General features: G+C 46.1%; 1 protein-coding gene across 3 annotated transcripts in view; it reads right to left on the reverse strand.

Moving 5' to 3' along the window:
• Window positions 1–25153, reverse strand: part of PDCD11 (programmed cell death 11) — a 41998-nt gene that overhangs the window by 5343 nt on the left and 11502 nt on the right. For 2 of the 3 annotated variants that reach the window (XM_067709503.1, XM_067709502.1), the window contains exons 8-28: window positions 24249–24356; window positions 22928–23134; window positions 22148–22272; window positions 21906–21966; window positions 21122–21268; window positions 19536–19787; window positions 18851–18985; window positions 18155–18349; window positions 17016–17186; window positions 16030–16249; window positions 15078–15227; window positions 14552–14667; window positions 12548–13089; window positions 11597–11659; window positions 6834–6942; window positions 5217–5306; window positions 4923–5025; window positions 4320–4497; window positions 1677–1733; window positions 966–1088; window positions 281–403 (exon numbers count right to left, since the gene is read on the reverse strand). In XM_067709503.1, the coding sequence (XP_067565604.1) occupies window positions 281–403; window positions 966–1088; window positions 1677–1733; window positions 4320–4497; window positions 4923–5025; window positions 5217–5306; window positions 6834–6942; window positions 11597–11659; window positions 12548–13089; window positions 14552–14667; window positions 15078–15227; window positions 16030–16249; window positions 17016–17186; window positions 18155–18349; window positions 18851–18985; window positions 19536–19787; window positions 21122–21268; window positions 21906–21966; window positions 22148–22272; window positions 22928–23134; window positions 24249–24356 (3275 nt within the window). The remainder of the gene's footprint in view (window positions 1–280; window positions 404–965; window positions 1089–1676; window positions 1734–4319; window positions 4498–4922; window positions 5026–5216; window positions 5307–6833; window positions 6943–11596; window positions 11660–12547; window positions 13090–14551; window positions 14668–15077; window positions 15228–16029; window positions 16250–17015; window positions 17187–18154; window positions 18350–18850; window positions 18986–19535; window positions 19788–21121; window positions 21269–21905; window positions 21967–22147; window positions 22273–22927; window positions 23135–24248; window positions 24357–25153) is intronic. The other variant, XM_067709504.1, reaches the window with a different exon arrangement.

Here is a 25153-nt window from a genome sequence, read left to right on the forward strand (position 1 = left end):
TTGGAATCCGTGCAGTAATCTCAGGAATGATTTGCACAATTGCTTGGTAGAAAAATACAGAGGGCAGCTGTGTTAGCCCTTCCTCCATCCCCAAAGACGGGTGCCTGTGCAGAGCAAAGTCTCCACAATTGCCTTTAGGAGCTGAGGTAGAAGGCTCCACACAAAGGGAGCTCATTCATCGTTACCTACCACTGCCTAAGCCATTATGTTTACAGTTCACCTCTCCATCTCCACCCAGCGTTCCCAGAGAAAGAGGTGAGAAAGAGAGAAGAACACCTACCTTAGGACCTTGGCTGTGAGCAGCTTGCCTTCGGGGAGATACCTGTCATAAGGAGCATCCTTGGACAGGCTGTACTGGGAGACATGTGGGTATTGGGCGAAACCTGTAACTGAGGGGCCAAGGCTGACAGGAGAGAGAGACAAGGGTCCTGTGGTCAGAAACACAGCAACAGAGTCCCCAGCCAAGCCTAATGCCTCCTCTCTCCCAGAGACTCAAGTTGTGACGAGGATTTAGGACAGACATAAGGTTCCTGGCACTCAACAAAATAAAGAGGGCTTTGTAAACTGGAAAAATCGTCAAGCGTAATGAAGACATAATTGAAAGATACTCTTTACCGTATATCAGAGCATCACAATGCACTCACAAGCTGCTAGAAAGACCAGAAGAAAATGAGGAAACAGAATTACAGCAGGGAAGGCTGTAACATCTGGGGGTTCACGGAACATTTACAAATCATGACCATGGATATGCCATATTCTTTGTCAAAAACACCAAACAAGAGTAATTCAAAACTTTTTTGAAAGTATAAAAAGACTTGGAGTTTAAAACACTGGTGGGAACACAGACTCTCCTTCCTTCATGATCCCTCCAGAGATGGTGACCGGGGGCAGCAGCGGGCCAATCAAGACAGGCCCCGGGAGAACACTCGGGGCTGGTCCACGTCCCCGGGCTCCGCCTCACTCACCCTAAGAGCACACCGGACGGCTGGACGGACTTCACGTAGCCCCTCAGGAGCTGCCCTTCCTCAATATCCTGGATGGAGTTAATCTCAGGATCTGTTATTTTGCTTTTCGTCTCCGGGTTCGTCCTAAAGGAATAAAAGGCTTACTACACATGTACCTCTGACCCCATTTCCCGACCCTCACCCCCAAATCTCCTGTGATAATCACACTTTGTAAGAACACGACTCTGGACCTGTCAGTAGGATATCACCATCAGAGCCCAGCCCTACCCTCTCCTGAACTCCTGTCAGCTGGGGACGGCTTTAATAGTAACAGGGAGAAGCTGAGCAAGCCAGAGGGAGGTTAAACCTCATACATTCATTTCGAACCATGACTTCAGGCCAATCCACTTCACGGCACACTTGTCCCTACTATGGAGCCCTGGGGGCTCCATCACCTCCCCTCGCTAGGACCGCCATCTGGCAACTCTGAACACCACTATGGATGTTTGAACCTTTCTTTGGGAAACAACAGCCTGAGCAGACAGGTTCTTCTACAACTGAATGTCCTCAGCTTTTCTGGATAAAAATCGGGGCCGGGCATAAAGGGGGTGAGCAGGGAAGCAAGCTGGGAGGCCCAAAGCTCTGTGGCAGATCCACACAGCCTCTCCTCAGTCCTCTGGGGCTGGGAGGGAGTTCTCCCCCAATTCTTCCCCCAACAACACAGACACTCACCTGGACGATCGCAGTGACAAAGTCAATACAGGGCCTGTAGCGGACAGCACATAACACCTGGAGTGAGAGCAAAAGAGAAGGAAACGCTGGCGCCAGCCAGCACCTCAGGAGGCTGGAGAGGGCCTCGGCTTCCTCTCCACAAGGCTGAGCAACAGGCGAGAGCAACGGCTCTGTTCATACTGCTCACAACCTGCTGAGGGACTCGGGACAAGTCCCCTCTCCAGGCCTCAGTTTACTAGTTCGTCAAGTAAAAATACCGCTACTTTCTCTCCTCACCCAAGAACGGTGCTGGGAGGAGGAAACAAGAGGATACATGCAAGCCCTACGGAAGGCGCACAGAGCCACGCGGTGAGTACTTAGGAGGTGAGACCAGCCCTGCATCGGGGGCTGGGAGGATCTGGTCTCGTGGAGAGAAAGACTCGGCACAGGAAACCATGACAGGGGGACGGCCTGGTGCCACTGCCGACTCAGAGCAGTGGGTCAGAGGAGCCCATGAGGGAGGCCTGAGCAGGGGAGGCTTCTGGGAGGGAAACAGGGTTTACTCTTCGGGGGGGTTTCCAAACCCACCATGCAATGGTGGTGTCATTTATACCACCACACAAGGTAGAGAATCTTATCAGTAGAAAGGATCTCAGCAACAATGTAGTCCAAATTCTCCCATGACAGGTGTGTGCCTTTTCTACCAGGGAATCACAGCCCTTAAAGCAGGAAAGGACCTGAAGGGATCATCTGTCTTTAGGCATTTAACCTATTATTCACATTGATAGACGAAGGAATTACAACTGAATGCTACTCACACATTTAACTACAATAATGTTATTTATTTATTTATTTTTTAAGATGTTGGCGGTAGGAGTTTATTAATTAATTTATTTATTTATGCTGTGTTGGGTCTTCGTTTCTGTGCGAGGGCTTTCTCTAGTTGTGGCAAGCGGGGGCCACTCTTCATGGTAGTGCGCAGGCCTCTCACTATCGCGGCCTTTCTTGTTGCGGAGCACAGGCTCCAGACCCGCAGACTCAGTAGTTGTGGCTCACGGGCCTAGCTGCTCCGCGGCATGCGGGATCCTCCCAGACCAGGGCTCGAACCCGTGTCCCCTGCATTAGCAGGCAGATTCTCAACCACTGCACCACCAGGGAAGCCCAATAATGTTATTTTTAAAAAATATTTTGCTAAAAAGAAAAAAATCACACCTGTATTTTGTAAGCCTAAATAAGCGAAGCAGAGATGATCTTGGACTTCCCTCTGACTCATTCTTTTTCTCCTCCTAGGCCCTGGGCATTTTGTGCTCTTTAGCCCTGACAAGTGGTTGAGAATTTACGCAGGTGCTGGTGCCTGGGACACTCGAGACGGGAGGACAATTACTACTTTCCAGTCTCTGCCTCCTGAAGGTGTCTGCTCCACTGTTGGATAACTGTGGCTGTCAGACAAGTCTGTATCGTACAAGGCTGAAATATGCCTCTCCATGCTAGTTTATTCAGGCTATAAAATGGTTTGAAAACTCTGAGGTAGGTTCATTTTTGTGCACCCAAAATAGTTCATAAAGCACCCCCCAACTGCGAAAGGTCACTGCTGTCCTCTTGCAGAGAACACACACAGATCAATTTTGCTTTAATTAAAAAGATGAATGGTTCAATAGTAAAATGAGGAAGCAACTTGGCCAAGCAAAGCACAGAACAAATGTAAACAGCCAATAAACATGAAAAATGACCAGTAAGAGAAATTCAAATTAAAATGCGAGACCAATTTCAGCCTATTCAATGGCAAAGATTAAAAATTAAGAATATCCGGGCTTCCCTGGTGGCGCAGTGGTTGAGAGTCCGCCTGCCGATGCAGGGGACACGGGTTCGTGCCCCGGTCCGGGAAGATCCCACATGTTGCGGAGCGGCTGGGCCCGTGGGGCATGCCGCTGAACCTGCGCGTCCAGAGCCTGTGCTCCGCAACGGGAGAGGCCACAACAGTGAGAGGCTCGCGTACCGCAAAAAAAAAAAAAAAAAAAAAAAAGAATATCCAGTGCTGACAGGGGTGTGAGGAATGAACAGTCATATTTATTGTTAATTGAGATAAAAATTAGCAAAGTCCTTTTGGAAGACACTTTGGCAAAATGCATAACATTGTTTGACCCATCAATTTTACTCCTAGGATTTTATTTCACAGTTATACTTTCACTAGTATCCAAACATATGTGCAAAGATATCCACTTCAACATTATTGTCCATCAACAGAATTATTTAAATAAACTGTGATTTTTTAAAAAACACATCATGCAATACTAAAAAAAAAATGTTAAAAATAAGGTAAAAGAACAAGGCTGATTTCAATATACTAGCACAGGAAAGAAAAAGTGTATGCTAAACTGTCGTGAGAAAAAAGCAAGTTGCAGAATAGCACATAAAATGAAATTCTACTATTACGTACGGGCACATTATACCTATACATGTTAGAGTCTTGAAAGATAGAGATCAAAGTATCTAATGGCAAAAAGTGGTGGAGAAAGAGAGGAGCAACAGCAATTTTCATTTTCCATTTTATATACTACTTTTTTCTGGTACAAAATCACACATCTATAATTAAAAGGAAAACAAAAACAAAAAAACCCCACCAATCCCACAGAGAGCTGAAAAGAGGAAGAGAACTCAGCCTACCTGACAATCTTCTGTGGGGTAAAGTTTTCCAGGGGCATCTCTGAGTAGGAGTCACTCACGTGAAATATACTGACTCTTCCGATCTTCCCGAAGGGGAACGAGACGGTCAGTCCCTCCTTGGGAAGCACCTTCACCACGCGGCCCATGGCCACTTCCCCTTTCTCGAGCTTGTGAGGACCTGGCAGGAGAATGAACCAGATTCAGGGAAGAGGAAATGAGCCAAGAAAGAAGCCGAGACACTGGCCAACCTGAGTCCAGGGGAGGTGGAGGCGTCCAGACTCGGGCTGTCTAGGCTGAGTGGACCTGAATGATCACACAGACCCAGATCACCATGCCATGTGGTCAAGAATGCCAGGGCCATGTGGTGGACAAGCCTTTCTGAGAGACCAAGGAAAAACAACTGTGTAGGTAAAGGTGACTCAGACACAGGCCACAGAGCAAAGCCCCGAGAGAAAAACTATTCCAAGGACATAGCCACCACACTAGGCTTTCTAAGGACTCTGAAACCCACGGCATCCTTCAACCTGGGCAATGACTGAAGACCTCTTCCCGACCCCTTCCACCCCCTCCCTTCCCTGACCAGGTCCCATTTCATCACCACACCTATGAGTGAAAGACACAAGAAGGCCTTGGAGGAATCTGGGCCAACCACGGTGGCCTTCAGGGCCTGGCCAATCCGGAACTTCTTATCTGGATGTTTCAGAACCTGGAAGGGCAAGAAAATTCTTCTGATGTTTGAGGAAAGGCCTGTCATTTATCCAAAACCACAGCATTTAAGTCTGCACGGTAAGTATCTCCCACAGTACAGTTCCCTGTACCCACTGTGAGCACACACCAGACACTAAGTTGAACTCAGGGAGCTGGGGTTTCCTCTCCAGGGATCTCAGGCACACTGACCTTGAAGCTAAGAGAAGTGAGCAGTAAGGGAATTCTCCCCCGGATGTCTGGAGCGATGTCCACCTCAAGCCATTTCTTAACCACGTTGTACTGGGGGAAAAAAAAAACAGGAGGAGAAATGGAATGGGCAGATACAAGCGTCTCTTCTCTTCCCTTCACCAAAACAGACTCTCCCAAAATCACAGGGCTCAAAGAGCCCAAAGCCTCCATTTTCCCAAGGAACAGGAACGCACCCCTATGTCCCAATGCCCCTGTCCAACCTCCACTTCTCGCAGGCTTCACTCAGAGTCTAGCTCAGAGCCTTTGCCAGCGCAGCAGAACATGCATCTCTCCTGGTGCCTCAGCTGATTAGGAGGCAAAAAAGGCCTCAGAGATATCCTCAAGCAGTAGGACCAATCCCACTGACCTCTGTCGCCTCCCCCAAACTCAGTTGTGCCCAGTGAACGTTAACCATCTTCAGGGACTAACATCTTATTTCTAAATCAATTTAGATTTTGCTATTGACATAGTGCTCTGCCCTAAATACACACCCCAATTTTCAGGTCAACTCAACAAAACATTTATCAAGCAGCCACTATGTATACGGCATGAGAGTGATAAGTAAAAGCCAGGCCCTGCCTTCAAAGAGATTACAGTCTGCAAAGAGTAAGTCAAATGAGTATGCAGGAGCAAGCAACAAGTAAGAGGTAAGAGCATAGTATGTTACGGGACCCTGTAGGAGAACTAGTAAGAAGGGAGGGTTATCTGTGCTGCACCTTGAAGGGTTGTAGGCAATAAGAATAGACAGTACTCCCAGTGTAGAAATAAAGACAAGAAGGGAAAAAAATAGAGGAGGTTTTCAGCATGACTGGTATACCAGATTCATAAAGTCTGATTATGAAGAGCTTAAACACCACTCTAAGGCATCTTGGGTTTATGAATGTCTACAGACAATAGGTAACTAAAAGGATCAAGCACCACAGACATACTCAGATACATGCTCATGGAGGAAGAATCTGGCAGCAATGAAGAGGAATTATCCCTCAGGGTCAAGCCCAGACCAACCTTCTCTCTGATGTATTCCAACTGGTATAGTTCTCACTGATCCCTTCCCTTTACTCAACTCCTGTTCCTCTTGGGGTTAGAACACATAACCTGGCACCCAATTATATACTGTTTTGCACTGTTCTCGAACTTTATAAAAGGCAAGAATCTAAAATCCAACATTTTATTTTATTTTAAATAAAACATTTTTATTTTTATTTAAAATATTTGTGTGTGTGTCTTCTGATATAACTTTATTTGTGGACACTGAAATTTGAATTTTACATTATTTAAAATAAAATAAAGAACTGGATTTAAAATCTTGCTCTATGATATATTTTTCTTTCCATTTTGTACAATTAATCTATAAATATGTAGAACTGTGGGTTGCTTGCTAGCTGTTTTGTAAGCCATAAATTTAGCTCCTTGATTAGACCAGAAGTTTTCTAGGAGCAGAGGCCTTCTACTGTCTTCTACAAACCAGCATGGCAGCAAACACAGAAGCAAAGTCTAGTGCAAATGGTCATTGTCAGTTTCTCCCCGTTTTCTTCTGTAAGAGGGACAGCATCGCATTGCAGGGCGTGCACTACTCACCTTCTTCAAGAAGCAAGTCACAGTCTGACCAGCCTGGTACTGTTTAATCTTCTCCAAGCGGCTAACAGAATGAGTGTTGAGAGCGGTGTGGCCATCCTTCTCCAGCTCACTGGTTGCAGAAAGGCAATGCAAAGAGTAAACCAACCTCTGGATAAGCTTCTAGCTTGAAACCATCTCCCTCGAGTGGCCATGGATTGATTTTACAGGACTCCGCTAACTCATACACACCCACCATGCACCACCCCCCGGCCATTTCTCTCCTTAAAGGGGAATGAATGTTCACAATACCTGCGTGAAAATTAATCCCTTCCAATTCACTCACCTAAAGCAGGGAGCCAACAATAATCTTTGTAAGTATAGGAAACAAAACTATTTTACTTCTTTCAATGCTTTAGCTACTGCTTTACAGTTTGCAGAACTGCTTTCACAAATAATCTCTCACTGAATGTGACAACACTCTCATGTGTGAATCAAGTAGGACAGATACTTTTTTTTTTTTTTTTTTTTTTTTTTTGCGGTACGCAGGCCTCTCACTGCTGTGGCCTCTCCCGTTGCGGAGCACAGGCTCCAGACGCGCAGGCTCAGCGGCCATGGCTCACGGGCCCAGCCGCTCCGCGGCATGTGCTTCCCAGACCGGGGCACGAACCCGTGTCCCCTGCCTCGGCAGGCAGACTCTCAACCACTGCGCCACCAGGGAAGCCCAGGACAGATATTATTAAATTCATTTTATGCTACAGACCCAGGAGTTGAAGTCAGAGTTCCTGATTCAAAAATCCAGTGCTCTGTGCCCTATGCTACCTCGGCATTATCACTTTCTTGATTCTCTTTTTCTTCTCAGAAAAGCAACAAGGAGATGCGGTCTGAAAGTTATCAGTCCACAAATCACTTCAAAGGAAGCACAGAATTCCCACCATTCCAACCAGCCCAGCTTACCAATTCAAATTTCTAAAACAAAACAGAACTCACCAGTAAAATGGTACAATACTGGTAAAACTGTAACGTGTAATAGCAAGTACTGGTGAATATAGGAACACAGGAAACTCATACACTAGTAAAGCTGAAACACACCCAGCAATTCCACCCTAGAGAAATCCCTGCACATGCGCACAATGGAACGAGTTCAAGGATGTTCACTGTGGCATTGTGGAAACAACCATAAATGTCTTCCATCAGCTTGAAAATATATACAGTTTGGCACAGGCACAGGATGGGTTACTGTTTTAACTCTAGGCCCCAAAATGGAGAAATGGCAAAAACAAAATTTTGAGTGAAGAAAACAAGCTGCAGAATATTAAGCACAGCATACTATTTATGTAAAATTTGAAAACCATACAAAATAATTTTTTGTATATATATATATATATATATATATATATATATATATATATAAAAAATGAAAGTATAAAAGCAAGAGATGGATATATGTCAAATAATGGAGAATTCATCCTCTGGGGGTGAAGGGAGAAGCCTGGGAAGGGAACATCTGTAAAATGTTATTTCTTAAAACACACACAGAACATCCATGTGCCTGGCACTCTAACAGATAACTAACAGATAATTTACATTCATTATCTATAATGCCTTTATACATATATATATGTATAGTTAGGATAAAAAAATTTATTCACTCAATAGCTGATACAGGAATGCCTCTGTTATGAGCTGAATTGTCTCGCCCAGCCCCCCAAATTCTTATGTTGAAGCACCAACTTCCAATACCTCAGAATGTGACTGTGTTTGGAGACAGGGAATTTAAAGAGGCAATTAAGTTAAAATGAGGTGGTTAGGGTGGGCCTTAATCCAACACGACTGGTGTCCTTGTAAGAAATTAAGCTACCACTCAGTAATAAAAAAACAAATAACCTGACTGAAAAACAGAACTGCAACAGACATTTCTCCAAAGAAGATAATACAAACATCCAAGTAGCATAGGAAAAGGTGCTCAACATCACTAATAGTCAGGGAAATATAAATCAAAACCACAGTGAGATATTAACCTCACATCTGTGAGGATGGCCATTATCAAACAGAAAATAACAAGCATTGGCAAGAATGTGGGAAAAGGGAATCCTTCCCTGCACACTGTTGGTAGGACTGTAAAATGGTGCAGCCACTACGGAGAATAGTATGGAAGTTCCTCAAAAAACTACCATATGATACAGCACTCCTACTTCTGGGTATGTATCTAAAAGAATTAAAAACAAGATCTCAAAGAGATATCTGTATATCCATGTTCATTGCAGCACTATTCAAAATAGCCAAGGTGTGGAAACAACCTAAATGTCCATTGATAGATGAATGGATAAAGACAACATATATACACACAATGGAATATTACTCAGCTTAAAAAGGAAGGAAATCTTGCTGTATGTTACCACACGGATGAACCTTGAGGATGTTGTGCTGAGTGAAATAAGCCTGTCACAGAAGGACTGTGCAGGACTCCACTTATGTGAGGTATGTGAAGTAATCAAACTCTAAGAAACAGAAAGTAGAATGATGGTTGCGAGAGGCTGGGGAGTCAGGGGGAAATGAATGGCTATAGAGTTTCAGTCATGCAAGATGAAAAAGTTTAGAGATCTGTTATATAAAAATATGCATACAGTTAACAATACCATAATGTATACCTAAAAAGTGTTGAGGGCAAATTTATGTTATGTTTTTACCACAATAAAAAAATGTGAAAAAAGAGGAGATTAGGACATAGATAAATACAAAGAGAAGACCATATGAAGACACTGGAGAAGATAGCCACCTGCAAGCTAAGGAGACAGGCCTCAGAAGAACAAACCCTGCTGATACCTTCATCTCAGACTGAAAGCCTCCAGAATTGTGAGAAAACAGATGTCTGTTTAAGTTAAAAAAAAAAATTAAAAATAAAACACAAACACACATAACAAGTATGTGTTATCTTTTTTCTTTTCCCAAAATGATTTTAAACTGACTCTCTTAAAAAAAAAAAAAAAAAAAAGGTGGGCATAACTACATTAATGGCAAGAGAAAACTCAGTGACTAGCAGGAATTCCAGAGATACATGTAATGACTTCTGAACTGCTCTGCTCTCTTAACTTCCCCCCCTCCAAATGGGTAAATGAGCAGGCACCGTTTTATCTAGCTTGAGTGTCCCTCACCAACCCTGAACTCAACTCGAAGACACACGACATTCTCTTTGGGCACAAGAGCTCCATATACAAGTGGGAATGAAAATATGATGGTATTTCGTAAGTCAACACCGTCAATTAAATAAATGTTTTTCCTCCTGACTTCAAAACATGTATTTTAAAACAAAGCATTTGAGAAATATAGCAACAATAGCATTACGTTTATACTAAGTTTCTCAGGGGCCTCAATTAACATAAAATAATTAACAATACAACATAGGTGCGTGGAGGAGGGGGAAGATGTGCTAGAGTTTTTTACCTGTCCATCTGTCTATCTGTCGTTATAACTCTCCATCCTCCATCTCCTCTATGGAATGAACACATTTCCTGGCTTGGCCCGCACTGCCACTACCAAGGACCACCGCTATGGCTCACACTAGTCTCCATAGACAGGAGGGTGGACCAGCACAGCAGTGATAGTTCATGAGAGGCTCCAGACTCTGAGGGTCAAGAACCATTCAGGATGTTAGTAAGTCTTCCCACAATGCTCACTGACTCACCCCTTGCAGTATTCATTAATTTAACATACCTACCCTTAGCCTGGATAAACTACTTGACCTTAACCCTTAATTGAACAAGACATCCAGCCTCAGAGGTGAAGACACCACAGACTAAAACAACGAATATGAGGAGGTCTCTGTTTTCAAGACAAAGGGACACAATCAAATCTACAAAACTAAGGAAACCACAGATTAGGCAAACAGGAACGTGTGCATCCACCAAATCTCATCATTCTGGAACTAAAGGGCTTACTTTCACATCCTTCAAAGTAAGCGTTGTTAGCATCTGGTACTTCAAGGTTCCAGGAATACTCCCCTACCTCAGACACAAGCCTTCTCAGAACTATTCCACTTCTACTCTGATCCCTTCAGGATGCTGACCAAACCTTATGCTCGGAAAGCTGCTTAAGAGGTCTTTCCATGACATCCTAGGCACATAAGACTTACAACCTGGATGGATCTGGGCCTGACCCTGCAGAGGTTCTGGCACAGTCACGTGTATCTAGCTTCAGTCACTGATGGCCTATCAGTTCCTACAGGCTGGGTTTTTTTAATGGGGGAAGCAGAAGCAGACAGGCCCATAGATCAACATGCTTGAGATCCTCTGAAAGAATGACCCCAGACAAACTGGATCCACCACTTCACGAAACTACTAGTTCTACCGGTCCACCTAGAATCCCTCGTGGAACATCCCTCTGCAGAATCCACCAGAACGTGACCTCAAGTCTCAGTCACCAAGCAGTGGTCTATTATCAAAGAACAGGCATTCTTGGCTACCTGGTGTTTATTTAGGGAATTACTGAGTTCTAGAAAATTAGGTTGAGAGCAAAAATGTTTCTTTTTGTTACATGCCAACAAACAGAACTGCAATCAGCCTTTAAATTGATACTTAAACCCTGAATACAGCTTTCACGTTAATTCTCATATAATCCCTCTAACCAGCTGTATGAGAACCAGACAAATATCCCTCCTGGAGAAAAAAAGACAACCTGGAGAGAGAGAGGCAAAATAAGTCACAACCCTGGCTGAATCAAGCCTAGAACTCAGGCTCCTGACTCCAAGCCCAGCGCTCCTTCCACGAGACCACCGGAGTCCCCCTTACCTTGGCCGAACACTCAGCTCCGGGACGGTTCGAATAAATCTGGGATGACTTATTGGGAGAAACCTGGAGAAACAAATAATGTCAAATCATTTCTCTTATTCTCTGTAACACCATAATCGGGAGACCAGAATTTCTAACTGCCCACCACACCGAGCTTAAAAACCCGCCCACTCCACTGCCACACCACCCAGTAGTAATACCAGGCCTGAGGCCTTCCATTCTCATCGTTTTAGTAAATGTTAAGGAACTGGCTCATCTGATCTTTTAGGGTTGTCATATTAAATCCTGAAAAGAATTTTCCAACTCTTTCATTCTAAAAATAAGGAAATTGAGGTCTAGAGAGAACAAATGACTTACTGAAGATCCCACAGTTACTGAAATTAATATGCAAATCATTGGCTAGACTTTGAATTCTCTTTTTGGTTTTCTTATAGCAAGGACTTCTGCTGCAATAACACACTGTAACTAGATTGAAAGTAAACGAGTATAATTAAGGTATGCTGTGGAGGATGGATTATAGTAACTGCTGACACATACGGAGCAATAACTATGTGTCAGACAACACACCAGGCACACTCAGTGCTAGGTGTTCTCTCTTCCAATCTTTGCAATGGCCCTGCAAGGTAGTCACTACCATTACTCTCACTTTACGATTTAGGAAAAATAAAACTCAGAGGGCTGAGTAACTACTTAACTCCTGGTCGCATAATTTTAAGTGGCAAATCTGGAATTCGCCCCAGATCTGACTCTAAATCAACGCTCTTAACCACTACATTATACACCATTAAAAAATAAAGACATACAAAAGGATTATTTGGTGAACATTTTGGTTAACTAAAAGAAAATCTAACGTATGCACAACTTTTTGGAAACTGCCTCAGTTCCCATGCCTTCTCCCACGATTACCACCATCTCCCCTCAAAGCCAGTCCCTCCCCCAAAGCCTCCATACTTGAATGTCTTCATGTCTCTCCCGCCAATCACTCGGGCAGTGACCTTCTTCCCAACTTTCAGCTTGGCAGTAGGAGATGTGCCCACTGGAACATCATCTAGAATGTGGGAGGCATGGATGCAGCCAATGATGCCATCTTCCAGGGTCACAACCACATGGGTGGGCTTAATGGACTTGACGGTCCCTGTGACCATGTCCCCAATGGACAGGGTGTGCTTCCTTACAGCCCCTAAAACCAGAGCTGGATCTACTTCTTCATCCTCGTCGACCGTCTCAGAGTCCTTCCGGGTCTGTCTCATGGTCCTCTTAGCAGCTGGCCCCTCAACGGCCAAAAGAAGACCTGTCACTCCTGGTTCTGTGGTCTGGAGGGTTAGGGAGACACCCTGTCCCACCTGCAACTTCTCTGAATCAAAGCGGAAGGTGTCGTTGAGGTGGGAGGTCAGGGAGAAAGCTGCTAGCTGGCCAGTCTCTACCAAGGAGGCAAGGGCAAAGGGTTCCTCCAAGTACTGCACAATCGCCTGGTGCTCACTGCCTTTCTTCAGCTGGAAAACAGAAAACCCACCATCCCTGCTTCTTACAGAGCACAAGGACTTGTTCCTCACCCACTGGGCAGGGTAGGTCTGGGAAAGTCCTCTGAGTCCAGGGGGCTCAAGGCTAATCTGAGCTGTAACAAACTAGCCTCCACTCCCTGGACCCAGCTTTCCCCTCCTGTACACTGAGGCGATGTGACCACACTCAAGGAGCCACATCAGGATCACCTGGAGTTAGCCTCCGTTTTGAATTCAGATTCTGAGATCCTGTCCTGGAACTAGTGAAAGCAGAACTTTCAAGGTGACTGTGACGCACAGCCAAGTGACCTCTAATGGTTCTCCAGCTTTAAGACACTGTGGTTCCCCCTCTCTTGTCCTGCAGCTAGCTCTCCACCCAGTTTATTCACTCACTCAACAGAGACAGTCATTACTGAGAGCTTATTGTGTGCAAGGCATGTAGCCTGTCTTTCTCCAACATCCAACCTGTGCTCATGCCCTTACATGCACTAGCTTCACTCGGATGACAAAACGGGAGAGGGACCTGCTAGAAAGCTTAGTGAGGGGTTAATACTGTTTTCTATTTCTCTTTGTCTCTCAAAGTCTTAAAATTATAAGCAACTGGAGGTTAAGGATTACATCTATATAATTCTCTGTAACATACCCTATGCGATTAGGGGATTAATAAGTACTTTAGACGATGACGAAATATACACGTCATCCGGAGAAAGATACCACTCATTTTAAGATTTCCCTTGAACCCATTCTTTGCCCACACAAAAGTGGACAGAAGAGGGTGTTAGACGAGCAGCCTGGAGGTCAAAACTACCCACAGACATGTTTTGTTTGGTTCACATGATGTTTAAAAAAGAAAAATAGTTTCCAACATTTCCTACATTTATTTCAAATAAAAAATCCACATTCTGCCTTCTCTTAAAATTCAAAGACTTCCCAACACTAGACCCAGATGTTCTCATGTGGCAACAGTGAGATGGAACCGAGTAGTCTCTGCTCCTCTGCAGCAGTGCGTGCACTCCGCAGTCTGTCAGTCCAGGTGTCGAGTCCTACTGTCACCACCCCCTAAGACACCTGGCCCACTTCACTCATCCAAGCACCTGCTTGGCCCTAATCAGGGTGACCACGTGATTTACAGCCCAAACCACAGTGAAAGTCACTGCAACTAACAAGCACACCAGGGGAATTCCCTGGCGGCCCAGTGGTTAGGACTCGGTGCTGTCACTGCCAGGGCCCGGGTTCAATCCCTGGTCGGGGAACTAAGATCCTGCAAGCCGCGTGGCTCAGCCAAGAAAACAAAAACAACAAGCACACCAGGGTGACAGGTACACCTGGGAGTGACCCAGACAAACCCAGGCACACGGCCACCCTGTCAACAGGTATCTGCGAACCACGTGGGGTTGAAGGGGTGTGTAAAACCTTTGAAACCATGGGAATGGAAGTCCTCAGTCAGCAAGCTTACCTTTTTAGCTTTTCTATTCACCAAATCGTGGCAGAGGGAAACATGTACTTCCAACTTCAACATATCAACATTTAAGACCACAACCTTCTTTTTCTGCCCAGATTCCACCTCCTGCCCTGCAGTGCAGAACCAAACACAATGTGATCACCCTCCTGGAGCAGGGGCGAAGGGAGACAGCATCTCTCCAACAGCCCTGCACAAAAAGGAAAAGTAGACCTATGTCCTAGGTTTACATGCGCTAGGGAAGCCAAGGGTCTAGCTCCCATAATTCACATTCAGGTTGTGTCAATTTATGCAACCTGGTATATAAAAATCTAGATTTACCCAAATACAACAATAAAGAGATTCATACCTAAACCTTCTTTAGTATGCTGCTGTCTTCATTTGCATTTACACAAGATAAGCATGCCAAAAACTTCTGCTGTATCAGCTCATCTATGTATTTGGAAATTCTGTACCCAGAAGAGGAAGCAACGGGCAAGTGGTTTCCCCTACAAACCATGATGGGCGAGAGAGATGCACTCACCTGCCCGATGATACTTGCTGGCTCTTAGGACCAGGCCGGGCACTGGGCCCTCACTGAACAGTACAGAGCCGTCTCCCAACACCTCCTGCACCTCTAGGTCAAGGACCATCCCTGGGGTCATCTCAGCCAGCGTCTGGATCAACACAGAGTCTGCCAGAGACCCAAAGGAAATAGGGATTAACAAGATGAAATGACACTCACCATTCTTTTCCTTTGGAAATATGCTGACACATGGAGGACATTTCCAACATGGAGCGTTGGAACCACTACGAAGGCAAAATTGCTCTTGGTAAAAATGTCTGATATCCATGAAAATTCCCAGTACAGGCAGAGACCTATGCCCCTTGCTCACCCCACATGGCCATAATTCATGGAATAGCCAACGAATGCCAGAAACACATGCTTTGCTTTGATTTCGGAATTTTCATTCTTTCTGTTTGGAATCTACCCTCTCAAGGTTCTTATTCCCAAATCCCATCAGGGTTCCAACAAATCTACACAATGGTTCAAAGCTTAGTAGAGTCAGACTAATAACCCCCCCCCAAAGTCTTCTAGCAGGTCCCTGTTCCATTTTATCATCCACTACACATCTGATGAATAAAGGAACAAAAAGTGAAGAAGTGAATGGATTCACAACAAACGCAAACCTGAGGTCACAGAACTCAGGGAAATTTTGATTCTGAACTGGGAGGGAGCCCAAGGGGAACTTCTGGGATACCAAGTAATGACCTTTTATCCGAATCTGGATGACAGTTACACAGGGATGTTCACTTTATGAATGTTTACTGAGCTGCACTCTAGAAGATCTGTGCACTTTATGGAGATCCCACTCCCATCAACAAAAGTTTACCCATATTTTTTTAACGTCGGGGAAGACCAACAACTCATGGGAACAGACTGAAGACGCACACGCCCCACCCCTGGCCCTCATCCTCCGCCCTCCTGCCCCCACCTCGGTTGCTCATGAGGCTGCGGACGCCCTGCCGCTCCTCCAGGCACTGGCTCAGGAGGAGGAGGCTGGTGGCGGCCAGGTCCCCCCGAGTGCAGTCCGACAGCCGCAGCGACAGCAGCATCCGCTGCTTCTCCTCGTCCACGTTGGTCACCTTAGCAACCACTGTCTGACCCTCGACAAAGTGGTCACTTGTGGAGGTCACAAACTTGTCACTCATGATCTAAAAGGGAAGAGCGGGCACAAAATGAAGAAAGGAAAGGAAGTCTCTATTAAGACAACCCACTTGAAACACCCAGAAAGAAGTGTGTGAGGCAGGAGATGGACCCCAGGAAGGTCCCCCCAGCCCTCTGAGCACAGCTCACCTCCCTTTTCGTAAAAACACAGGAGGCGCCCTGGCTGCCAACCCAGCCGAGAAGGCCCCAGAGCAACTCTCTGCCCCTCACTGTGCATGTTTCTGGGGCCCTCCCCCCCCCCATTGTTAAAATTGTTCTGGCAGGGGATGCAAATGAGACCTGCCCAGGCAAAACATCAGGGGAACACACCTACGGAAAGGACGAAACACTTATGAACTGTCTGTGGCAGGAATGAGCGATGAGCCCTTTGCTCACTACCGTCTTACACGGGCTTTGGTAAGACTCCTCTCCGCTCTGGGTGTCAGTTTATGCAGCAGGCCTGAAAGGGGGTTCAACTACGGGATCGCTAGGATCTTTTCCAGTCTGAAAAGTCTGCTATCCAATGACCTACCCAATGCTGTAGCATGAAGTAGAAAAGGTGCCCCTTCCTCCAGGACACAGCCCTGAGCCAAGACTTACAGGCTGGGCAAGAGGACTGCAGACTGAGTCTCAGCTCCACTCCCCCTCAGCCAGGTGCCTCTGTGTCATGCCCCTGAAAATCTTTCAAGAGAATAGATTCTTTCCCACCAACCCTCAGGTTCCATGTCCCTGTTGTCTCCCCTCAAAGGCCCTTGTGCAGGGAGGTGAACTTACAGCTTTGGGAGCCAGTCCACTAAGGCCTGACGGGAACTGGACGAACACACCGTAGTCCTTGATGTTCTTCACAAAACCAACGAGCAGCATTCCAGGATGGATTTCTGAGAAGCTCTTGGGATCCTGGCCACCCTCTACTGCAGACACCAAAGCTGGCTTCCTGCAAAGGAGCTAGTGGCACTTCGTCAAGGAATGTTCCAGAAAGGGCAGATGAGCTGTCCATCTCTCCCATCTCCACTCTACACCCTCTCTACCACAGTGATTCTCTAAGTGTGCAGACCAGCAGCATCAGCATCACCGGGAACTAGCTAGAGAGGCAAATTCTTAAGCACCAGCCCAGACCTACTGAATCAGACACTTGGGGGGCGCGGAGAGCAGGCTGTGTTGGACCACGCCCTTCAGGGGATTCTGATTCACACTGAAGTCTGGGAATCACTGTTTCGTTCCTGCCCTTATTAACTCACCTCCAGATTACCGGAGGGGACCTAAGGGGAAGGCTCATCCCTGTGGTTTGGCAGCTGGACCGGCCGTGACACCATCCTCCTGCCTATCTTCACACTAACCAACCCTATTTCCCCTCCTCTGCCTATCTCCACTCTAAGGAGAATCGATTTTACATTCTGCAAGAAAGGAGGCAGTGTCTTCCTTCTAAGCGCCCACACGAAGACCGAAAGCAATATTCTGAGACCTATATCCCAGCAGAGGGAGGCGGAGGAGAGAAAAGAGGACAGCAGGTACTTATTAACTGTTCCAACTCAGGGGTGAGCACTGAGTGCCCCAAGAAGGCTGGACGTGCCACTGGGAGTGTCCTACTGGGCCTGAAGTGCCACGTGGCCCTCTCCCCAACACCCTGGGCTCCCCCTCTGCCCTGACCACCCGCATCTGCCAGCAGCACCTCGATCCTGCTCTAACGCCCACCAGGGGAACAGAGGCAAAGTGCAGCCTTGCCCACTGGTTTGGTCTGTGGAGGTATTTCTGCAGTCTTCTTTCTTTCTTCTTTCCCATGGAGTTCTTTCCCATGGAGTTTCCAACTAAGAGCAGAGCCTGACCCTGAGTTCCCCAGCGCCCCCCGCCCCGCCGAGGGCCCACAGCTCCCATACCTCCACCTCCGCGGCCCCCCAGAGACCAGTAAAGGATACAACACGCCCCTCACCCTCGCTCAGACACAGGACTCTGTGAAGGGTGTCACCTGCCTGGAGCCAGCAATGCAACAGTGGGCCATTGGTGACATGGTCTGACAGATGAGACGTGGGAAGGAAGCCGGGGATGTTGTGAGGCAGGACAGCCACCTGCAGCCCATCTTTGGTCTTCTCCAGAACCTTCACATCCACCAACTACTCAGGGAAAAGGAAGACAAAAAAGAGCGCTTGTCTTGAGCAGAGAGCAACTCGTGCGGGTCAGGTAGAGATCAGAGGCATCGAGTATCTAGCACCAGGGATGACTGAGAGGTCGAGATCAGAGAAGCAGCTTTCTCCCACTCCCCACCCCACACTCCCAAAGACCCAACAGGCACACACACCCACACACACAGCAGGACCCATCTGGTGCTCACATCACTCCTCTCCCAGGTCCCTCCACTGGGTCCCAAAGGAAAGACAGTTTTGCAGGCTGGTCCTAGGGACCAAGAGGAAAGAGGGCAGCAGCACACTGCTGACAAGCCACACCGTAACCGCACTTTCCTTCCTAGACGGTCCATCTGCTCTGACACACAGCCCCAGAGCCTTATCTAGCTTCCTTGATCATCCCTCTGCATGGTTTCCAGCACCCCAGGTGTCAGTGGCGCCCTGCTCTCTACCACCGTAACTAAAATAATTTGTCTGGAGAAGTCCAGGTACCTGCCCAGCGTTAATGGCTTTTTTTTTCTTCTGACTGTGTCCCGCACATTCTTCCTTCGGATCACCTGACAGCTTGAAGGACAAGAGCATCCTCTCTTTGGATGGCTCACAGTTCAGCACTGCAACCTTCACCACCTGGTGAGAAACCATACCTGCTTGGCCCTGGAGAGAGGTGCCCCCCACCAGCACCACAGAGGCCTTGGGTGATTCGCCAAGACCCAGGATCAGGTCAGAAGGCAGTGAAGAGAAACGTACTGAGAGCTACACAGAACCCCCACAAGTCAGCCTTTCGGTTGACAAAAGACATGAATGAATTTTGGGGTATAATTCCAAGTTTTAAAAAATCACTTTTTCCTAGACAGACCCAGACTCATCAGACTTAGGGCAGTGCCCCCTTGTGGTGATAGTGGCCTCAGAACAATTTCTGATGTGAGGGACACTAGTGTATAACAGGTGAAGATTAATTTCTTCTAGGTTGAGGGCCTAAGGTTTGTTAGTTTGTTAGCATCCATTGAGCTCCCTTGAGGGTTTCTCTCTGTTCTGTTCCATCTCCTCCACTTAGCTGGCTCAGGCCCGCTACCCAACATGCTCTCTTCTGTAACCCTTAAAAAGTAGCCTTCCTACTCCTTCAAATCTGTGTTCATGGGGTCACCAACGGTAGGAGCCTATCCAGGGGAAGGCTTACCTGGCCAGTGTAAAAGACACTCTCTGGGTCAGGGATATACTCGGCACTGAGCTCATGCCTGGGCACCAGTCCCTGCACGTCATTGTAGAACTTCACAATGCAGCCGTAGTCCTTGACCCTGAGGATAAAGCCGTGTGTCTGCAGACCAGGCTTAGCATCAGCATAGCAGGTAATGGCAGGAAGTTTGGACTCAACCAGGGTTTTCTTCAAGGTCATCATCAGCTTCCTGGCTTCAGGGTCACAAAGCAAAACCTAGGGAAAGGATACTGGCCGTGACCAAGTCATCCATTACCAAGAGAGCCACTGAGCTGGTCTCTGCATCCCCCTGAGAGCCATGGTCAGTCCCTAAAAACCTGCTCTTTCTCTCTGAGAATAATAGCTACAGACCATCCCCGCTTCCTGCTGGATGACGACCTAGGGAGCATTCATCTCTATTTCAAATGTACTACCTCCCAAAAGTCCCCTCCTGGGCCTAGAGCAACACTCACCATCCCAGTGCACCTCCAGAGAGTCCTATGTCGGTTACTCCTACTCTGCCTCCGCTCCCTCTCCCTCCTGGACCACTGCATCTCGTCTAACAGAATGAATGACTGAACCTTTACCCCCTCAACAGTGTTGCGGACTAGCTATAAACTAAGACTGAGTGCGCCAACCACCTCTCATTCCTCAAAAAGTCATCTCCTCGAGGGCAGAGAAATTCCTTTATTTCTAACTTCCTGACCCCACCACTATAAAACTTTGTACCAATGGGTAATCAATATCTTTGTTGAGTCCATAATGAAATAAAATGAAAATAAGAAATCCAACATTCTAAGTGTCTGCACACACCAGGCCCTAAGCACCGTGTATTATCATGTCTAATCTTCACAACTCTGTGAAGCTTCTCTCAGGATCCAAGCCTTTGTTATAAAACACTCAAGTTTCGGCAGCTCTGGTTGGGCTATTTCCGTGCCTGACACAACCCCTGCTCCTCCTCAACCTTCCAAATCCTACCCATCCTTTCCAGTTCAAGCCCCACCTCTGCCAGAAATCTAGAAGACATTGTTGTCAAATAGAGCTCAATTCGAAAACTGCTTCTGCCATTTATTAGCTGTGTGACTCTGGGCAAGATACTCTGCTTTCCTAAGCTTTCATTTCCCCATCTGCAAAATGAGGATAACAGTACTTCCTTCATAGGGCCGTTTTAAGGATGAAATGAAGTAAGGCGTGTTATGATGTGCCTAGCACAGCAACTGGCACAGAATACATGTTACATGGTAGTTGCTATTGATCATATTGATCATCATTGGTTATCAATGATTCTTGCTGCCCCAGCCTACCCTCACCTCCCCGTTCTGAGATATGACCACAGCATACAGCCTGCACCAAACCACCTGGCCTGCTCTCTTCATGTATGGATATTTTAACTACCAATTATACCATACAATTATCAAGCGCAGGGACCCAGTTTTCTCTTCCCAATGCCAAGCGCAGGACTGCAGATATTATGTGGTCACTTTGCGGAAAAAGGCAGAAACTTCAGCTGAGAAGCATCATTCTCTTCCCATATGGCCAAAACCCCACCAGCGACCCTTGAGGAGGCTCACCCGGCACTTGACCTCATCCCCAACGTGGTACTTCTTCTCCGGATTCTTCATAAGGATGTCGGCCAGGTGCATGGGAGGTACCAGGGCCCTGATTTGCCTGCCCACCTTCACCAGCATCCCGTACGGCTTCATGGTCATCACTTTGCCCTAGGAAAAGATGCCATGATGCCTCAAGAATATCTTTCCTATATTTCTTACAACAAAGCATCTCACACCTCTCGAAGCTCAGCTTCCTGAGGTAACTGTGCCTGTTATTCCAGATCTCATAGGGACAAAGCACATACCCCACAGTGATCTGGATGCAGTAGGGTTTATTTATGAGAACCTTCACATCTTTTTGTGTGAGGATCTTCTTTCAATCTGCCTTACAAATTCATTATCCAACGGAGAGGATTATGTCTCCTAAGGAATGAACTCTACATATAAAGGGGAGCTGCTCAGCTGGGGCTAAGTGGTTGGACAGGCGCAGCAACTGGCTTCTTACTAATATCCCAGCTGGCTCAATTATCAAAGAACTAACTTTTGACCTGGTCTAATCAACACCATCAAATCCCAGGACTGATGACCTACTGCCCCTGCGTAGTGGGGTGGTACTAGCAAGACCTTACCTTGAAATTAATTACAAGTTACCCAAGGGAAGAAAAAGAAATCCCAGTTAGCAGGCCAAGAGAAGGAATATGACTTTAAACGTGTTCACATGGGGACTAATGAGCTGACAGTTAACCTGTGAACTAAAGACTATCTGAAGGTGGTGGAGTATCTAATTATATGCTTGAGGTCTTACCTTTACCAAGGCCCCAGGTTTGATGTCATGATAACTAAGGAACTGAGCTTCAATAACAGACCTAGAACAAAAGGCAAATACAAGATTAAATAAATTAGGACAGAGGCTGCCTAAAATTCAGGGCTACCAAAATCATGTTGGCAAGAAAGGAAACCCTCACCAAGCACGGCCACGAGACACTGTGGGCGTGCACTGCACAGGAGCACACCTCTACACCCCGCACAAGTTAGTGACAGACTTACGTCCGCAGAGAGAGCAAAGCCAGTTCATCCATTTGGCTGTAGTCGATGATTCTACACTTGTGAGTGTTCCCTGGCTTGAAGGTCTCAGGTTTGAAGACTTTCTTAGAATTGGAGAGATGGCTGAGCTACAAAGTACCAAGTGATTAAGGACCAGCCAGAAGCAATAGATCTGAGGCAATCAGACATTAAATCAGACATGGAGTTGACTCAGTACATTGGTCACCTCCCATAAAACCAGCACTCTTGATTACCTGTTAAAATAATTGCTCTAACTAAAGAACTACTTTGTACTATCACAGGATCTCTATAAAGTCAGAGAAGAGTCTAGATCATGGGTCGATAAATTACAGCTCACGATTAAGTGCCTATATTTCTAAGTAAAAGTTTGACTGGACCACAGCCGTGCCCTTTCATTTACATACTGTCCTTGCTGCTTTCAGGCTATAACAACAAAACTGAGTAGTTAGGACAGAGTCTGTATGATCCATAAGCCTAAAATATTTACTATCTGGCCCTTTAAAGTAACTTTCCCAAGCCCTGGTGTAGATCCTAACTCATTCTTATACCTACCATCAACCAGGTATCAATTACGGCAAGTCAATTTTAAGGCACTCTAATATAACAAACAGACCTTGTTCTAGTCCTTATGAACTGTCTGCCACGTTTAGGGAAATTCAAAAATAGGAAACTAATACCCAGGGATGAAGGAAGCAGAAAAGAACTTGTGTCCCCAAAGTCCTTCTGGTGATAAGATCGTGATGAAACAAAGAGCCTCCTTACCCGGGCATAGGCCAGAGCCCCATCCGTCAGCCTGAAGGTGGCCCCGGCATTGCCGAAAAAGCCCTGGACAGGAACATCATCCAGTACAGCTCCCAGCTGCTGGCAAGAAAGCCGGGTGAGTGGACGCCCGGGCTGCAGGAAGACAGCGCGCAGGCTCAGCCGTACAGCTCTGGTCCGAGGATGGACGCAGAGGACACAGGCCCGTACCTAGACAAGGGAAAGGGCATAATGAGCAAGACCAGGCACACCAGGGACAAGGCACCCTGGAGCAGACTTTCAGGAGTCAAGACTCTCCATGTGTTGACCAAGCTACAGATGTAAGTACTAAAATCAGCTTGTGCAATCAAACAGCATGTCCCAGAGGAACTATGTCCGACTGAATCACAACGCTTACACAAGGCCAGGAAAACATATACCAGGGTCCCCTCAACACCGTGAGGCTAATAATACATATGCAACAGGAGCCATGTACTGGCATCACTATATCAGAAGCTCATCTGAAACACACCAGAAACAGCCTGCTCTGATCACAAGGCCATAGCATGTAAAATGTCTCAACTCTGCAGACAAATACGGCTACAAGGAGAAAAAAATTACTAGAAAGAGGTTCACCAAAAAATTAACAATATTATTACTAGGTGGTGGGAAAACCTACTTTTACTTAAAAAAAATAAAACAACAACAGAAAAAACCAACAAAGTCTCTATAGCTTCCATTAGTATGTGTTACTGTTAAAAACAAAAAATAAATCATTTTAGGATTTTTAATAAAAAACAATGACTACCATATATTGGGATTTTCTTCCCAAATATCCATGTTCATTGCAGAAAATTTGAATATTTAGACAAGGGTAGAAAAATCACCCAGACTTAATCACTAACACCTGATTGCATAATCAGCCAGCATTTTGACCAGATGTACTTTTTAAGACTTTTTTTTCCCCAAAATTGAATCTATATTATAGCACTTTGTAAACTACATTTGTCTATTTAAACATATATCTTGTTCTATGTTAAACACTCTATTAGAACACTTTAAATTACAAAAGCAAAAGATTTACTACCAAGAAAAAAAAATCAAAGAGTATGAAATAAAAACTACAAGTTGCCTTCTTCTCCACAGGCTCCTTCTCTAACCTCAATCCCCAGAAATAACCACTGGCAGTTTCTTGTAGTCCTTCCAAGACACTTTTCATTCCCCTCACCACCCCTCTGACACCTGTATACATGCAGTCCTAGGACCCGCCTGTAGCAGCTGTGACACTGGATGGCTGGTTGGGACACAACTGAAATCCAGAAAAGGTAAGTGCAACACTTCTTACCGGCTGATTTGAGAAGTATGTTCTGCCTTTCTTAGGGTCCAGGTGCATAAAGTCAACCAGGCCAGTGAAGAACGAGAGGAATTTTAGCGTAAGGCCAAATGGAGTCACCTAGAAATAAAAAGCATCAGTTATGAAAAACATCTCTCTGAAGGAACCAGGAATGAGACTGTTCATAAAGCCACATTATCCATGATAATGATAACTGTGTGTCTCTCCTCCCCCAGCTAACCCTTAGCGTCTTTCTTCCCATAAAATGAAATGGCAGCACATCTCCTGGCACTGGCTGTTCCTTAATTCAGTAAGCTCATCGCCTCCGGGCCTGAGAGGACATCAGTCCTCCACCCTTGGGATTTCCCAATGGGATGGAAGGCGCTTTACATGAGGATCCTCAGGGAACTGCCAGCCTGACAACTGGGACAAACTGTTGCTAACTTGGTGATGTGCTCAGACTAAGGTAAAAACCCACATGCTTGCCAGAGGGAGATACTGACCGTGAGCAATTCACCCTACAGAGCCCCACAAAGCTAAGAAAGTAGAGGTGACAAGCCTCTCAAAAGAGAGCAGGGAGGCAAGTGACTGAAATAAGGGAAACTAAGTCAGATCCCCAGGTCCTCTCCTCAAACTATAGGGTCCACCCTTCTCCCATCTCCACAGAAAATGGGAGAGTTATTCTCTGGGAAACTGTACCAGACTCAAAACACAGGAACAGTGCAAACCATGAAAATGTGAATTAAGAAAAATTCTGAATATCATATATAGATATGGAGACCGCCAGCCCCTTTCTGCCATCTAGCTCTTAGGCAGCCAGGCTTATATGCTCCTGAATCGGGTGTTAGTAGATCCTTTCCAGAGAAATCTAACATGCCAGAGAAGACTTCTAACAGTGACATCTGGAGGTTGCCACT

The sequence above is a fragment of the Pseudorca crassidens genome, chromosome 16 (assembly GCF_039906515.1).
Source record: "Pseudorca crassidens isolate mPseCra1 chromosome 16, mPseCra1.hap1, whole genome shotgun sequence".
Classification (NCBI taxonomy): domain Eukaryota; kingdom Metazoa; phylum Chordata; class Mammalia; order Artiodactyla; family Delphinidae; genus Pseudorca; species Pseudorca crassidens.